Here is an 18,132-nt window from a genome sequence, read left to right as displayed (position 1 = left end):
AAGGTAATAGGGCCCAGTTCAGCATCAGTAGGGATTGTTCAAATTAGTGACAAGGTTGGATGATAGAACTTGCATGGACTCTGGTTTCAACTTTCAAGTTAACAAAAAACTTGAGGTAGTAATAAAATACAGTTTAATATATTTATTGGTCTCTTTTTTAAATGTTTTTAGATGTCTCCGAACAATAAAGATTTGTGATCGAATTGTTAATTTATTTAACTTTTTTGTTTGTGTGTTTAGTCCCCTGGAATTAATGGTAACAAATAGTTATCTTATGCTCAAAGAAACTAGTTACCGAAATTAGAAAAGATTGAGAAAGTAGTTAAGAAAAACTTAAAAAATTATTTAATATGAAAACTGTGTTAAAATGTTACTTTATTTTGAAATTTGAAATAAAGGGAATAATATTTTTAAAATAATTATATATAAAAAAATAAGAAAGTTATAACATCTTCTAAAAACTAAAATTATCAAAATTAGCCCGAACTAATGACTTGGTGAGTGAGACTATATTAGACAGGAGTTTTTATTTTGAGACCTAGAAAGAATATAGTGTTGATGGGACAAACAAGTCAATTTAGAATATGAAAATATTCGGTATTTTTTATTTTTTGTTTATAGAAAATGTACAAGGGAAAAAAATGTTAATTTCGCCAACCATGACAAATATCCTATATGAAAATCACCCACCGCACAGCCGCTTCTCAAACTTTGATCTGTTTGAACAAGTGGTTCATTTTGAAAATTTTAGTGAACACAGCTCTACCATTGAATGTTCATTATTTTTTTTTAATACTATATAGGTTATTTTATAGGGTAACCCAATGATATTTTAAATTCAAGAAAATAGAAAATCTTAAGGATATTAGTAAAATGGATAAACTACATTGCATGTCTCTTTTTTAAACTTTTATTTCGAGTCTTGATGGTACTCGGTTTGGTCCCAGAGATTTTCTTGAGGTGGTTGTGATGCAAGTGTATTTTTGAACATATATATGTATATTTTTATACCAAGTGTATTTTAATAATTGTTAATATAATTAATTTAAAATCAACATAAATTTACAGAAGTTGATTTGGAGTGTATAATTATAAATATGAGTAGATAAAAATTTAATATTAATTTTATTTTATGGAGACACTACTATTAATTGTCTTCAAGTAGGTGTGAATTTGGACAAAATTGATTCTAAATATAATAAAAGTGAAATCAAACATACTCTTGCAAACTTATTTGAGACGAATTTCTATACAAATGAATGTTGAAACCTGTTAAAATCGAATTTATTTAAGTTTAGGATTTATAATTTAAGTATTTTGACTTGTTACAAGATAGTAAAATAATTATCCTTACCTCCTTCAAAAATAAACTGATTATTGAATGAATAGTGTCAAAAAACACTTCATGCCTCCATAAATTTTTAAAATATAAAATAAAAGTAAATTATAAGCAATCTAAAAATAAAAATAAAAGTAGATCACTAGGGTTAGCCTAGTAGTTGGGTGAAGAAAGGTTGGAAGTAGTTAGAAGCATGAGGACCTAAGTTCAATTCCCATTACAATCATCTTTGTATTACCAAAAAAAAAAGTAGAAAAAATAAAAAATAAAACTAAATTAAAAAAAAGTGAAGAAAAAGAGTAATTTAAGAGATATAAGGACAAAATTATTCGAATAATGTAGAAACAAATGGAGTAATTCTTTTTATTATTAGTATAGAATTACTGGTATAGATTATTATATCCGTATTTACCATAATAGCCATATTATATATATATATATAATTAAAGGATTATATACGTTAAACTGATTTATTCATTTAACCCAGTTTTGATAGTCGTAATTAACTTTTAGCCGTTCAAATTGATATAAAATTAAGTTGACGATAAATGTATTTACTATTTGTCAAACCAATAAGGGAATACCAATAAAATACTAATGGAAGAATGTGTAAATACTGCATTTCTTTAGTTAGTGTTACTGTTCCACACTTCAAATTTTCAATTAAATAGCGACGACAGATGAAGTCTCTAAGACAACTATGATATTAGTTAGTGTTACTGTTGGGGGTACTTAATATATTATCACTTTCTAAAGAGTAATTGAAATGATATTAATATAAATTAATCTCTTAAATTAGATTAATTTTAGTAAACAAGTAAAATTTTCACCGATATACAGAAAATTAGATTTTGAAGATGGGTCGTAACTGGAAACTCAATTGATCGAAAAATAAACATATCCCAAAATAGACATTTTTGCCTGTTCTAATCAGTGAAATAGTCAAATGTGATTGAAGCAAAAGCTCCAGCTCTTACTAGCATTTTTCCAATGGTTTGCTTATCTAAGAAAAATAAAACAAAACGCTACGACTGAAAAAGATATAACTTTCCAGAATATAATTTCCGCACACTCCTTATCCATTTTCCAAACTCCCTAGAGCTCATCCTGCAAATAAAAGGCGTGAAGAGAATTATTAAATACATTTTTTAAATATATTGTTGGCAAGCTTGATTAGAGTGAGGTACTGAAGGAATTAAAAAACCTACATGTAAACCCTCTTCCTTGGTGTCTTCCCCAGCCTCTGTCTTTGATTCATCAGAGTCATCACTGCCAGCTTCATCGTTATCTTCCTCTTCATCCTCAGCCTATAGAGAACATGAACTTCGTCAGAATCAGTGTAACTGATGATAGACAAGAATTTCAGGAATCAATAGTTCTACTTACATCAGAATCAGCTGGGTCATCCTTTGATTCCTGGAAAATTGTTCAAAATATGGAAGGTGTAAGAAAAGTTTACTTTCTTCGAAACAAAATTTGTTCAACAAAATTTTTTTTCAAACATTCTTTTCAGCATCGAAAGTTACCTCCTCTTCTTTCTTCTTCTCGGCCTCTTCAAATGCTGCCTTCTCAGCCTGCAAGAACATAATTTCATTAAGGAGATCATATCACTCAACAGCAAACTAAGAGATTAGAGAATAGAAAGAACTTACATCCTTCTGCTTGCCCCATGTTTCTTCAGCCAGTTGCTTAGCATATTCAGGATCATCGGTAATTAAGACGTTGTCAAACAAAGTACCAGATTTCACCTGTAACATAAAATAGCCTGATTGTCAGAGTTTCGATCCTAAAGGATCAACTAAATATAGAGCGATATAAAACTGAAAAGTTTACCTGCCACAATTCAATGCCCACGTACTTCAAGTTGGGGAAAACATATAGGTCGGGATCGTCCTTGAAATCTGACAAATGTTTTTCAAATGTTGAATATATTTATCTTATAACAAAAAGGATATATATATTATTACTACAATGTAAAAGGATGAATAACGAAATGAACCTGGGTTGTCAATCAATGGTGCCTTCCACTTTCCTTTATAGTTGGGGTTCTTGATTTTCTGAAGAGATGTAGCATGAAAAGTCAGAAAGCAAATCCATCGAACAAACATATTCCAGCAATATGTCATATTTCACATGTTACAAATTTACAATATAATTTCCACAAACCTTTGCCTTCCATGGGCCCTTGTACTCAGGGTTGGGAATGGTAGGGGCTGTCCACTCACCATCTTCCTCATCATCCCAATCTTCGGGCTACATTGTCAATTAGTCTAATCAGTAGCTGCACCATAATGCAAGATATATACAGCAAATGAAACTAAAAAGTGAGGAATACCTTTTTGGCCTCAGGATCTACAATCTCTTTCGGGATGTCATCATAACCCTAAAATATACAGAACATACGAGTCACTATATAGCACATAGTACCCTTGCGAAGATCATATAACATGAGGCGTTATAGAAAAGGCAATACCTCTGGTTTCTTATCCTCAGGATCAGGAATATACTCTTTGTCATCCCAATCTTCTGGCTGTGAGTATATTAAGATTAGATATTATCAATACTGAAACCAAAATCAATCTGACAAATAAACTTAACACGGGAAAAAAAAATATACTTTTTTGGCCTCAGGATCCTTGATTTTCTTTGGGGGGAGAAGATCCCAATCAGAGTAGAGACTACCAGTTTGCTTCTCCACATTATCAATCAGAATGCTGTAGGTTGCATCTGGACGGAGGATAAATGTGTAAACATGAGTTAGTTGGTCAGTCTCACAAGGAACATCCTTCTTTATCAAGTTGTTTGTGCCATTGTAGGTCAGAATGGCGTGTACTTTCTTGGTAGCGTAACCACAGATATCTGGGCCAAACATGATACTGCAACAGAACAGCAAATATCAGAAAGTCAGGTGTTTTACCATATCAAAGGCATCATCCACCATGAAAGAGCAACAAAACAAAAGGGGATATATAAATCACCTGTAAGGAGTATCCCCACCGAATTGCTTCTGATCAACATCCCCACTAAGCAACTTCATGTAGCCACCACCACAGTCAAGCTTCTGTTCATGCTTGACAGAAAATTGGAAGACTAGTGTCTTATCCTTATTGCTGAATTCAGGGTACTCAGCAGAAATAGCGTAGAATCTGTAATCCTCACTGGTTTGAATACCTGCGTAGATATCAACATTCAACCGAACCCACGTTAATATCAGTTTTAGCCAAAAGTAAAAACATAAGCAGCAACAAAACATCACTGTTCAACACAGTAATTTAGTTTACCTTTGTCATTGGCGTCTCCATTCCATTGACCAGAGGTGTGGTTCCACTCCCCAGCCACGTTCTCATCTTTTTTCCAATCTGATTTAACCCATCGATTTTCCCATCCGTCTGGCATTCACCAAAAGCACGTGCACACAAGTTAGAAAAACGGAAAACATCGATTCAACATAAAAACATACAGAAGAACCATGACAAAGGACCACCACTTTAGGTGCATGGACTAAAATTCAAAAAGTAAAAATAGTAACATTCTAGACAATGTAGCATTAAATAGATAAAGGCAAATGCTCAACCGACTCTTTACTCTACCATCACTGATTTAAACACTGCTGAGTAACTGTATCGGCCATCAACTCAGTAATCCATTATCAAAAGGCGCATTTATCCAAACAAAAACCTAGAGTCTCCCACGATCTCCTCATTTATCGAAATTACTTTGGAAATGAGCGGCGAGGCTAATGCTTAAACCATTATAACCTCTTTTCAAAACACATCGACATAATCAACGTATGAAAAACAACTAACAAAACGCAAAACACGCTAACAGATCTACTCGAAACAATGACAGTTCAAGTTGAACCTAGATGTCAAACTCAAATTACAAATTGAACAATCTAAGTTTTCAGATCGAGGCTCAAAGACGAAAAAACCTTGATCCTGGACAAGTAATGGGAATTTTGACACAGAAGAATGCACGGGAAAAGAGGAAAATTGACGCGGCGATCTAGTGAGAGGAAATGAAAATGAAGGAATTGTGTTTTATACCGTCGAAACGCTCCTCGAAGAAAACCTTGGCGGAGGCGATGGTGAGGAGGGAGAGAAGAATGAGGGAGAGGAGGTCAGGGTTTCGCACCCTAAACGCCATCGTCATCAACGGAACAGGGCTAGGGATGTAGAAAGAATGTGAGAGCTGCTACTGAGAATTTGAGTGAGAGAATAGTGGGTTCTATATAGCCGCTCCTGATGCATTGGGTTTTCAGTGCAGTGGGTAAATTTGGAAATTCCAGGGTTCGCTCTTACGTGGACACCAGGTGGCAGACTTCCACCAATTAACGTCTGCCACGTAAGGTTTTGTTGTCATTGATGTGGCGTGGCGCGATGTCATTGGTAAAATACCCGAGCTCTACTTCAATGTACACGTTAAGTGGGATCTTTAACGTATTTACGGTACTGCCACCTAGTGTTGCCATTTTGGAGAGGCACCTATCACACGTGTGATCCCACTTACATTTTATATTTTGATTCATTTATTATTTTTTCATAAACCACACTTGTATGTCTTTCAAATTCTTATTCACACCTTGGTCAAAATTTTTTTTTTCTTATTCACACTATTTTTTTTTAGGGGAATATTCACACTATTTTAAGCGGCTGTATATGGTATTAATTTATTTACGTGCTCGTAGTCGTATCTTATATTTTTGAATGTAAAAGATATAAATATTTATTGATAATTTATTTTTAAAAATATTAAAATAATTTAAAATAAATATAAAAATATATTAAAAATTAATGATTAAGAATATTATATATATTAATATTTTAACTTGTACATTTTACACGTTAAACAGTTATTATATATAACTATAATTTATAACAATTTATACATACATATGTAAAAAAATTTATATATACAAATAAATACTTGTTTAGATATATAAGTAATATTTAAAATATATAAATATATATTTTTAACTGTAAATTATATTTTAAAATTTAAAATAAATAATTTATATAGTGATATAAAATTATTTTTAATTATTAATAATTTATTTTATAATTCAATTTATAAATAAATATGATAACTAAAAAATTGAATTAAATAAAAAATTTAAAAAAAAACTTTTTAGTTCCTATAATTTTCAAAAATATTATTTTAATTTTTATATTCAAATTTTGTTAAGAAATCTTTTAAAATATTACTGCATAAGGTTTACTTACTAAAAATTACAAAATTAAAAAAAAATTAAATTTAAAGAACTAAAAATAAATTTATCTTGAAAGACCAAAAATATATTTAAAACTTATATTATATTATACTATTATTGCTTATTGTAAAAAAAATTATTCAAATAAATAAGTTTTACAAGATAATGAGTTTTTCTTATTTAAAAAAATGATTTAATTTTTTTTGTAAAAAAAAGTACATAAGACTTGTTTTTTTTTAAATATTTATTTAAAATAATTTAGATAAACACGTAAAATAAAACTGTTAATTTTATTAAAATTCATTTGTTAGGAAAAGAAAATAAACAAACATATAATCGTCTTATCTTTTGTCAGAATGTGAATGATTTAATTTATTTATTAATTATACATATACATCATTGTGGTGATTATGATCAATATTATTTTTTTTTGTGTAAAATGATCACATTGACATTAAAAATTAAAATTAATCTCAATTTAAGAAGTTAGCTAATTACCATATTGTAAAGTCTTATTCTTTTAAACGATTTTTCATTTACAAGGTTTATATATGAGATAACACTTTTATTAAGAGCTACAATTTCATTTGAACTAATAATTTACTAGTTACTCTTTTAATTTTATAATGACTGTAATTTTAGTATTTAAAAAATATTTGAAAATGAGATATGTTTTGCATTTTAGTGTCATATTAATTTTTTAATTTATTTTTAATAAATTATTTAACCATCATAATTTTTTTTTGGTAGAGTTATGATTGTTTTTGGTAGAGAACCATCATAATTTAAAATAAAAAATTTATTAAGTAAATAAATTGTTTTAATAATAAAATTATACTATAAAAAGTCATACATTTATTATTATTATTATAAATAGAAACCTTCTTAAACAAGTAAACAATAATCATTTTAGATGAGAGAGTAATTAAGAGATAATTTTAATATAACGAAATATTAATTAGTTAGATTCTTTTTTTTTTTTTTTACAGTATTTAATAATTGTATTAAATTTAGTGATTTTAACTTTTCAGCTAAATTAATGCCATTGAAGTCATTTTATAATATTTTTTTTCGCTTATAAGTGATTATATCATTTAATTGAGTCTTTGAATGCATATATTATTTCATTAAAAAAATTGACCTCTCACGTGAAAAAACTACACTTTGAATAAAGTGTTATAATAATTATTAAATAAAAAATCAGCAATTAAAATCATAATTAATTTTAGATTTTATTTCGTAAAAAATTGATTTTATCACATTTCTTCATCGTTAATTTTTTAATTAACAATATACTTTATCTTTTAAATTATACTCTTATATTTTGGGAAAGTCAATTTATAAAAAAAATGTTATTTTTAATGTTGCACTTTCATTGTGATTTCACTTTTTTTTTTTTTTCTATATCCACTTTCATTGCACGATAATTCTTTGTCCATTCACATCCTTTCATTCTTTCCTTCTTAATTTCTATCAATGCTCCACCTTTACTCTTATAGTTACAGGTAAAAAAAAATAAAATATATATCTTCTTTTTATCTGGTAATGAGTTCTTTATTCTTCTGATTTCTTTAATGGGTTTTGGTGATTCTTAATTTCAGTGTTCTTTTAATCTTTGTAGTTCTTTCCTGTTTTTATATGGGTTGTTTAGTTAATTTACTAGTTTCAGTAATTTTATATCGAATGGGATGGGATTTTCTAAGTTTGATATCAGAATTTTGATTTTTTTTTGGAGGGTTTCCTTGATATTTGAAGGGTTATTTCATGATTTTAAAAACAATATAAAACAAGGGTGTGCTAAAGAAAGGATGATTATAGTTTAACTAAAATCAGAAGAAAAAACAAAGCTATACTCATACATTTTTGTTTTTTCACTTTTTTTTTCTGTTGAATATAATTTTAAATTGATATTCAAATATATATAACAAAAATATAGTAATATTTTTTTTTATCATAAGCCATATTTTTTTCTTATAAAATCAATCTATTCTAAGAGTAAAGTGATAATTTTGATTGTCACTCTACACAAATTAAATTATGACACCAGTGACAAATTACTTATATTAACGATTTTCAATAAATGTATAATGGTTTGACATTGTTACGTGAATTTTAATTCTTCAATGTTTTCACCCTTTGCTATTTTTCTATTATTCAAATTTTATTTTTTCCTGATTTTTATTTATATTTTCTTTTTTTCTTGGGTCAAATAATATTTTTTTATAAAATTAATAAATAATTATAAAAATATTTTATACGTTAATTTAAATTTATATAATAAAATATTATATATATATATATATATATATATATTAAAAATATGGAAGTATGCAATCAAGTCCATTAATGACAATCACAAAGTCCTTGTTCACCGGTGAAAAGAAAATAAAACGAAAGAGGTCAAATATAAAAAAGGGCACCAATTCGAGATGAGTGATGCCGGCATTCATTTTATTATTGTTGTTTGGGAAACTAGGATGCTTGCTTAGATTGGAAGCCACTCCAGGCCTCAAAAACTATAGCCAATAAAAGTTTCTACTATCTTGTTTATGTGGGGCCACAATTATTTATGATTCTAGAGAGTTCCGTTTTGAAGTGCACAAGTAACGTTAACCTTGGCTTGAATATACTCCCACACATCACACGACACGCTTAGTCCATGAATATTTATTACTATACTGTATATAGCGGCAGTGGTGTTTCCTGCTGCATCCAGCCATTATCACTCATTGGATGCATCAATGGCAAGACTAGTCACGATGATATTCAGCATTTCAAATGCAGCAACAGAAATTCCATACATGGCACCAAGGCTAACACTTTACATAAATAGCAACAGCAATAGCTAGTAAATATGGGAATAATAACTCATTTTTAATCCAAAATTCACATTTGTTGCAGCTCCAGTCCTGCACGAATCTGCCACACCTTGTGAAAAACTAGTTAGCAACTTAACATTTGAATATCTATTTCACTAACTATGCGGGCTATAGTTATTAGAATCTTAACGTTTACGATTCGATGCAATTTGGCTAATGAGCGATATGTATCATAAGAAGAATCTCAAATGACTTTGAATATCGTGCATGATACATGAATGAATCAATGTGATATAGTATATTTGATACAAATCCCATGATTCAACAATTTATTATTATTATTATTTTTCTCATCATTTATCATGAAAGAAATTGGAAGTTATATAAGCTTAAATCCTTAAATGAAAAGGAATTAAAGGAACATTATGGAACTCATCTTTTTTGGCTATCCACATTTCCACTACTCAATTTGTCCCTCACTCAATTAGTGCATGGACTTTATTTTGTTTTTTCATTGCTTCATTTCCATTCTTCCAAAATAGAGGCTTCACGAGCATAGATATAACATAATTTTGGTGTTATTTTTCATCGTCTTTAAATCTTATCATTCATAATACAAACTACTGTTCACAATTCAAAACTTAGCTTGACTATTCACAAATTTTGAATCTTAATTTGATAACCTTGGTGTGGGTCTCTAAAGGCTGATTTAAGCCATTTACGGAATCCAAGTTTCTGAAAGTTTTGGATAATGTCAAATTTTAGATTTTAGGGAATTATTAGGCTCCTCAGTCCTCAGAAACTAGAAGGAAAGGGATTCCGTGCAATAGACCAAGAAAACAGAACAAGGCAACTCATCTGCAAGCATTGCTAGCGTAGTTCTTATAAATGTGCCAATTACAAGTCCAACCCATAAGCCAATTGCAACACAAAAAAAGGTGCCTGAAATCATGTAATGACTACAATTGAATCATATATATATATATAGACCAAACAATCTATACATGCTAACAAAAAGGGGAGGTTAGTTGAAATTAGTCATCGCAGTTCTTGACAACCTTGTTGGCTCCAAAGTTATAGAATAAATTCTGATGGCTATACCAGCAGTGATCAACATAGTTGAGATAAGAAGCTGTGATTTAAAGGATGGTTCAATTTGGCTCACGTTTTTTATTTAAAAAAGATCAGTTGCAAAAACAGTCGCAATCAAGCCATCCACACATGATAGCCTAAATTCAAAGTGTTACCCCAAAATATAAAACCATTAACTCTGTATGTATGATAATATAACATCAGTTGTTGGATGCATAAATAGTACAATAAAAGAAGCATTCAAAAATTAAAGATTGGTGGCACAGTTGCTTGAATCGAACTAGAAAAAGAATGTACACTTGAAGAGTGAAACCGAAAACAAAATACAGCAATTCAATTGTTGACATAAAATGACATGGCGAGAAGCTCACAATTTGTCCCGGTGAAAGGCCTGGGTGGCCCATAGTGGGAGAGGCGCATTTATGATAACGTTAAGACCGGTAACAGGATGCTGAAACGACAGCGTTTCTGCATGAAGGTGATGCGCATGATGAGTAACGCCTTTCCACTGGTGCACACCCTCGTATTTGACATCTCCAATTATGGAAATCCCTAGGTACTGACAATGCAAGCGAATCTGATGCGTTCTTCCACTCCGAGGATACGCTCTCACCACAATCTCGCTCTCGTTACCCTTACCCTCCTCTCTCACCGCTTTTTCTTCAACCACCAAAACGTCGTCGTCGAAAAACTCCGAAACCTCCCTAAAGGTGCCTTTTCCGTTAACCGATAAAACCTCGAAGGAAGTCTCCATGTTACGGACAACCGAGCCGCCAGGTAACGCGCGTCCGACGTCGGAGGCGGCGTAGACTCGCCAGGCGCCGAACTTGGAGCGCCCGTGACCGGATCGGACGGTGAGGCGTTCCCAGGTGGGAGGAGCGCCGGTGCAGAGGGCGATGTAGGTTTTGTTGACTTTGTGTTGGGTGAAGGCTTTGACGAGGTTGGCGGCGACCTTGTGGGATTTGGTTAGGAGCATTACGCCGGTGGTGTCGCGGTCGAGGCGGTTGGCGAGGTGGAGTTGGGGGGAATGGGGGGCGAGGGAGGAAAGGAGGGTCTCGCAGTAGATTCCGTGGGGCTTGTTGACGGCGATGAGGTGGTCGTCGTGGTAGAGGATGTGGATGGGTGAGAGGGAGAAGAGGGAGGAGTTTGAAGCGGCGCTCATGGCCCTGCTCAGTTCGATTTCCTTGGAGATTGAGGGGAGCGGAGGGGAGAGAGGTGTTGGGTAATTACCTGCGGCGGTTGTTGGGGGGTTACGTTGGGGTTGGGGTGAGTGTGACGCTGACATGCCTGCGCCGGAGAAGACCAGAGGGTTCGGGTTGAAGGAGAGAACGACCATCAGGGAGGGACGCCACCAGGGGACGTTTTTGTTTTTTCATCGTGAAATCTGAGTTGTTAGTTATACGGGCCGACCCACTCCGGATTGGGCTAGTATGGGCTTATACCATTTGGCGGGTTACTCCCTTTGGACCAAAAGCCTTTTTGGTTTGATCAAAGGAGTGCATTATTCTTACTTGAATATCTCTAGCTGTTATGCTCTTTCCTTTCATCACCATGTTGTTCCTGGCCATCAAGATTTCCCAGAGACCAACAACGATAATAATGCCTTTGGAGTGTATTTGATTCTTCACCAGGGGCTAATTGATCATCTATATTGGGAAGGGAATGTATTGACATCCCTAAATATCTATTGCTAACTTGTAGTTGGTAAGGCAGTGAGAAATGGTTTCCACGCATGAATTACAGAATCAACATATACGACTACATTTCTTTCAGCCTTAATTGAAAGTAAGAGATGGAAGATTTAAAATTTTAAATAATAATAAAAGGAAAAGAAAAAAAAAAGTAGAGTTAGATGGTCATGCATTATTAATGTTAAGAGTCTTGCGGATCAATTAGAAATTACGGTTTCTATATTTTTTAAGATAATTATTATTGAAATCAATAAATTTATCATTTATGGTAAATTTTGATAGAATGATTATGTAAACTTGTTTTATATTATCATTGTATCATCATTAAATTCAAAAAAGAAACATTTTTTTAAATAAGTGTTTTTAGTCTATATAAAATAAATTTTGATTTTAAATTTGAGTTTTTTTTTTTTTTTCATCTCGATATTTTTGGTCTCTACTATTATTCAACACTTGTTAACTACTTATATGTTGAATAAAAAATCATGTGTAACCATCTTAGTTGACACTTAATAGGCTAAAAACTTATTTTGCTCCCTTATAATAATTGTTTGTTTCAATTTAATCTCACTTTTATTTTTTGTCTCAATTTGGTCCCTAATAAATTAATTGGTTGCAATGTCGGACTTCTGTCTAAATTATTTAAACGGAGTTAACTGTAGGCCACGTGGATGCCACGTAGATGCATAGGTGGATGTCACGTGGATCCCAAATTTCTCGAAAATACCAGGAACCAGAACGGCCCGTTCTGAAACCAGAACGGGCCGTTTTGGGTGCACTTTTGGTGTGTTATTTTTGCATCTAGAATGGACCGTTCCAGATGCAAAATTAATACACCACGAGTACAAAAGAACGACCCGTTCAGAACGGCCCATTCCAGAACTATAATAATTTTGAAAAATATTTTTTTATGGTAAAAATTTTAAAATTACTATTTTTATAAAATACAATTGTCTTATAAATAGAGTGATAACTAGGGATGGCAATGGGGCCCCATGGGGGCGGGTAGTAGTAAACCCGCCCCGCCCCGCTGGATGAAAATTGGTCTCATATCCACCCCATATCCGTGCGGGTATCCATTAAATGGATATCCATAAATTTCTTAAATACTCACGGATATCCATGGATATCCATAGATATTTATAATTTTTTTAAGAAATTAAAAAATTATATTATAAATAATTTTAAATTTATATTTAATATCATTGAAATATTAAAAATAAAAATTCAGTATTAATTTTGAACTTGTATTTAATGTTAATTTTGTTGAAATAATAATAAAAATGCAAGATAATCAATAACTTAAAATACATCAATCTCACAAGTAAGTTAAAGTTTCATCACAAAGTTACAATAATTTAATTTCATAATTCCAAACAAAATTAAACAACTTTAAATAAATAAATCTTATTGGTCCAATCAAAGCTAGAAAATTAATCAAATTACATATAACATAATTCTATAACATGCTTAACACATGTTGGTAACTTCATCAACCTCACTTTTGTAAGAAAATAAGATGAGAAAGTGTAGTTTTAGGGTTATGTGATACAAGGATAATTAGGATATTTAAGAAATATTATTAAACGGGTACCCGCGAGTATGAATATCATCATACCCGCCCCCGCCCCATTTATAAACAGCTAAAAAATTATCCGTCTCCATTATTCGTGGGTACCCAATTAGCCTATCCATTTATTATCCGTAACGGATTTTACCCGCAAATACCCGCGGGTGCGGGTATTTTTGTCATCCCTAGTGATAACTTTTCCTTTTTCTCTTTTTGTCTGAAGAAATGTTTAAGTATCATTTAATAATTTTTTGCAACTTATTTAAAATTAGAGGAATAAAATGATAAAAATTAATAGGATAAACATAATAAAATTATTAATTTGTTTTCTTTTAGTGTCTTCTAAATTTTTACACTCATTTAAAACAAAAATATTTTATATGTTATTTTGAATTAATTTAACGAAGTATCATATGATTTTTAATTTTTTAAATTTTTTTATAAATTTGATCTATACATGAAAAGCTTTTCAACTTAACAATTAAATTTTTAAAAATTTGATATAGAACATTAATTATTAAGTAGAATAAATTTATCAAGACTTACTCTTGAAGTAAGTAAATTTTTTCTTCATTAAAAATGAAGATAATTTTATCATAAAATAAAAAATAATTAAACAATAAAATAAAATATTAATGTATTTATTATATTAGATATAACAAGATAATTAAAATATAATTAATAATATATATTTTATAAAATTATTAATATTTTATATATAAAAAAGAATGAAAAAAATTTCAGTGGGGGCAAGTGCCCCACTATGTTTAACTTAAATCCGTCCCTGCATGTGGTTGTGTGGTGAAATGTTAGTCCTGTGTATCCTCTTTCTTTACTTCAGGTTCTACCTCTTTAAGAACATGTTGTTGTTGTTGAGGTACATCGTTAATGACTTCAAGGAAAAATACCATGTCATTTCATTCTTTACTGTATAGTGTCAATTTGGTAGTAAGTGGTTCACTCCAGTTTGACTAACAATGAAATAAAATCTGCTATTATTCATTGTCCTTAATGATACACTGTATAGCCCAACTGTTTAGCAATTGAAGTTATCAATTTCTATTGACAATATTACCAAATTCAGTATTTGAAATGCTTTGTACCTTGAGTCTTTTTCTTTCCACGATTCACAACCGTGAATTGACCGTTTGTGTTTAGCAGTATGGAACCAAAACGACCCGTTCTGAAACCAAAACGACCCGTTCTGGTTGCACTTTTAGTGTGTTAATTTTGCACCTGGAACGGGCCGTTCCAAATGCAAAATTAACACACCAATAGGGCATCCAGAATGGACCGTTCTGGTTTCAGGTGTTTTAAAAAAATTGGCCTCCACGTGGCATCCACCTATGTATCTACGTGACATCCACGTGACCAACAGTTAACTCCGTTTAAATAATTTGGACGGAAGTCCGACATTGCAACCAATTAATTTATTAGGGATCAAATTGAGACCAAAAATAAAAGTGAGACTAAATTAAAACAAACAATTATTATAAGGGACTAAAATACTATTTTAGCCTATTATAATATGAGGGGAGACTTTATCCATAATGTTCTTATCCAATTTAATCAATATTATATCTAACAAAGTATACATGTGTTATATATACTTTGTTAGATATAATATTATATCTAACAAAGTATATGTGTGTGTGTTAACGTCACACATGATTGATTCATCTAAATTTGGATGAGTAGCCTGTTAACTTGCTTCTCTTTTGCTAGTTGACTCCATGGATGTCTTGTATATATCAATGTAGTTTTTTTTATTTTTTTTTATTTTGTCTTTACGTTTTCTAAAGCATAAAATAATACGAGAGAGATTAAATGATATCGATATAACTTTTACTAACTATTGCACTATTCAATAACTTTTAATTAAATGATTATTTTTCAAACCTTATTGTTATATTGCAAGTTTTTTACTCTTATATTATATATGTAAAATTTTATATTACTTCAAAATGATTTGATACTTCATTCATATAGATCAAAATTTATGTAAAATCTCTAAATATACAAAATATGAACAATTTGATCACCTTTAAATTATTGTTTAATTATAACAAAATTTGATATGAAAATATAATGCACGTCTAATATAAAGTTACTGAATAATATGTAATAATTGATAAGATTTATATCGATATAATTTGATTTCTCCCCTCCCACATATATATAGTAGCATGATTAGATGAATCTTTATATCTTTTACACAGTTTAATAACTTTAAATAAGAAATTAATTTTATCGATTCAACCATTGAATTACAACTCTATATTACCTTGAATGAATATATCAAATTTTGTTAAAATTAAACAATAATAAGACAATTAAATTATTCATATTTTTATATGTTTTAAAAAATATATATTATGTCAAATTTTAATTATAAATTTACTTTACCTTAAATATGCATGTCAAATTTTGTTAAACAAAAAAAAAATTAAATTATTCATATTTTAAAATCTATATACGTTTTTTTTTATCCGTATAAATGTGAAACAAATAATTTTGGATATAAAATAAACTATAGATTGATTTTGAAAAAAAATCATTCAATTTAAAACTATTGAATGACATAATTTGTTCCTCTATATGTATATTAAAAGAAGAAAAACATTATTTTTATAAGTATTTATTGTAGTTTTAAAAAAATTAAAAAAATGAGAAGTTATTTATATAAAAAAGAATTTTTTAGGAGGTTATATAAAAAAAGGAAAAATATTATCTATACAAAAAAAAACAAAAAATAATTATAATATATATATATATAGAAGAATTATAATAATACTAGTGTAATTTTTACTAAGTATTACACCACTCAATAACTTTATATTAAATGTAAATTTTGTAAATCCAACCGTTAGATTGAAAGTTCATATCAATTTATATATTTATATCAAATTTTGTTAAAATTAAACAACAACTTGAAGGTAATCAAAGTGTTCATATTTTTGTATATTTTAAAATGAATATATTGCATCAATTTTATTTTATAAAAATAAAGTATCAAATCATTTTGAATTAATTTAAAATTTGTATATATGATTTAAGAGTAAAGAACTTTCAATCTAACGGTTGAATTTACAAAATTTACATTTAATATAAAGTTATTTAGCAGTGTAATACTTAGTAAAAGTTACACCTGTAATACCTTATTTTTTTATTTATTATTATTATTTATTATTAAAATGGCATTTTCGTGAATTTTATAAAGGTATAGGGGTATTATTGTAATTATTGATGGCATTTTCGCAATTTTCAAAAAGTTTGAAGGGTGTTTTGGTAACTTGGAACGGGCCGTTCCAAAAGCAAAACGGGCCGTTCCAAGCTTTAAAATTTAACTAAAAATCTTGAGTGAGAACGGGCTCAGAACGGCCGTTCCGACAAGGAGAACGGGCCGTTCTGATTGTGAAACGGGCCGTTCTAAAGGGAGAACAGGCCGTTTCAAAAGGAGTACGGGCCGTTCTGCTGGAAATTGGGAACGGGCCGTTCCGTATTTGGAACGGGCCGTTCCAGTTCAAAAATTTGCGTAGCTTTTTCGAGCCCAGAACGGGCGTTCCGCTTTTTGGAACGGCCGTACCGGGTAGAGAAGCCAGAATTGCTATAAATAGGGGCTTGGGGAGTTACGAAAATTCATACCTTGGGAAGAGAAAATCCTTAGAGAAAGAGGGAGGAAAGGAAAGGGGGAGAAAGAGGAAGAGGAATCCGGTAGAGGTGGTTCTGTCAGAATAAAGAAAAGAGGAGAAAGAGGAGGAGGTTCTGCTCAAATTTCGGTTCAGGATTATCCAAGTAAGGGAAGTTAGTTTTTGAAATTATTAATTGTTTGATGATTATTAATAAATGAATATTTTTGAACTGTGTCAAATTTTGTTGTTGAGTCGAGCTGAATTATATGTTGATTTTTAACAGTATTGTACTATAAGTATGTTGAACTGAGTTATGAGTAGTAAGTTGTGTTGAATACTACTTAGCTGTGTTGTATGCTGATTTGTTGTACTATATAATGATGAGCTGTATGCTGATTATACCCACTTGAGGTGGTGTTGTTGGTGCTGTTGTTACCGCTAAGTCGATGTTGTTATAGCCACTAGAGTGGTGCTGTTGTTACCGCTAAGTCGGTGTTGTTATAGCCACTAGAGTGGTGCTGTTGTTGCCGCTAAGTCGGTGTTGTTATAGCCACTAGAGTGGTGCTGTTGTTGCCGCTAAGTCGGTGTTGTTATAGCCACTAGAGTGGTGTTGTTGTTGCCGCTAAGTCGGTGCCGTTATAGCCACTAGAGTGGTGCTGTTGCTGCTACTAAGCAGTGTTGATATAACCGCATTATGGTGCTGATGTTGTTGAGCAATATAAGCTGTGCAGATGTGTTGATAATTATAACGATGAATTTATTTACATTGCTAATCCTTTG

At 30.8% G+C, this 18,132-nt stretch overlaps 2 protein-coding genes across 2 annotated transcripts; both read right to left on the bottom strand.

The window, feature by feature from the left end:
* Positions 1-2,197: 2,197 nt before the first annotated feature.
* CRT1A (calreticulin 1a) lies at positions 2,198-5,554 on the bottom strand. The gene is made up of 14 exons (XM_020384872.3): positions 5,386-5,554; positions 4,621-4,728; positions 4,318-4,510; positions 3,957-4,215; positions 3,813-3,869; positions 3,675-3,722; positions 3,506-3,592; positions 3,339-3,396; positions 3,173-3,240; positions 2,992-3,087; positions 2,866-2,913; positions 2,726-2,755; positions 2,548-2,646; positions 2,198-2,446 (listed from the first exon to the last, which is right to left on the bottom strand). The coding sequence occupies exons 1-14, from the start codon at positions 5,489-5,491 to the stop codon at positions 2,435-2,437; spliced, it is 1,269 nt and encodes a 422-aa protein (XP_020240461.1). The 5' UTR covers positions 5,492-5,554; the 3' UTR covers positions 2,198-2,434.
* Positions 5,555-10,623: 5,069 nt separating this feature from the next.
* Positions 10,624-12,060, bottom strand: LOC109819218 (Pseudouridine synthase family protein). The gene has a single exon (XM_020384864.3). It carries the CDS (start codon positions 11,793-11,795, stop codon positions 10,827-10,829), a length of 969 nt encoding a protein of 322 aa, XP_020240453.1. The 5' UTR covers positions 11,796-12,060; the 3' UTR covers positions 10,624-10,826.
* Positions 12,061-18,132: the final 6,072 nt, after the last annotated feature.

Source organism: Cajanus cajan, chromosome 7, assembly GCF_000230855.2.
Source record: "Cajanus cajan strain Asha chromosome 7, NIPB_CcT2T_4, whole genome shotgun sequence".
Taxonomy (NCBI): Eukaryota; Viridiplantae; Streptophyta; class Magnoliopsida; order Fabales; family Fabaceae; genus Cajanus; species Cajanus cajan.
This window is presented reverse-complemented; position numbering and strand designations above follow the sequence as displayed.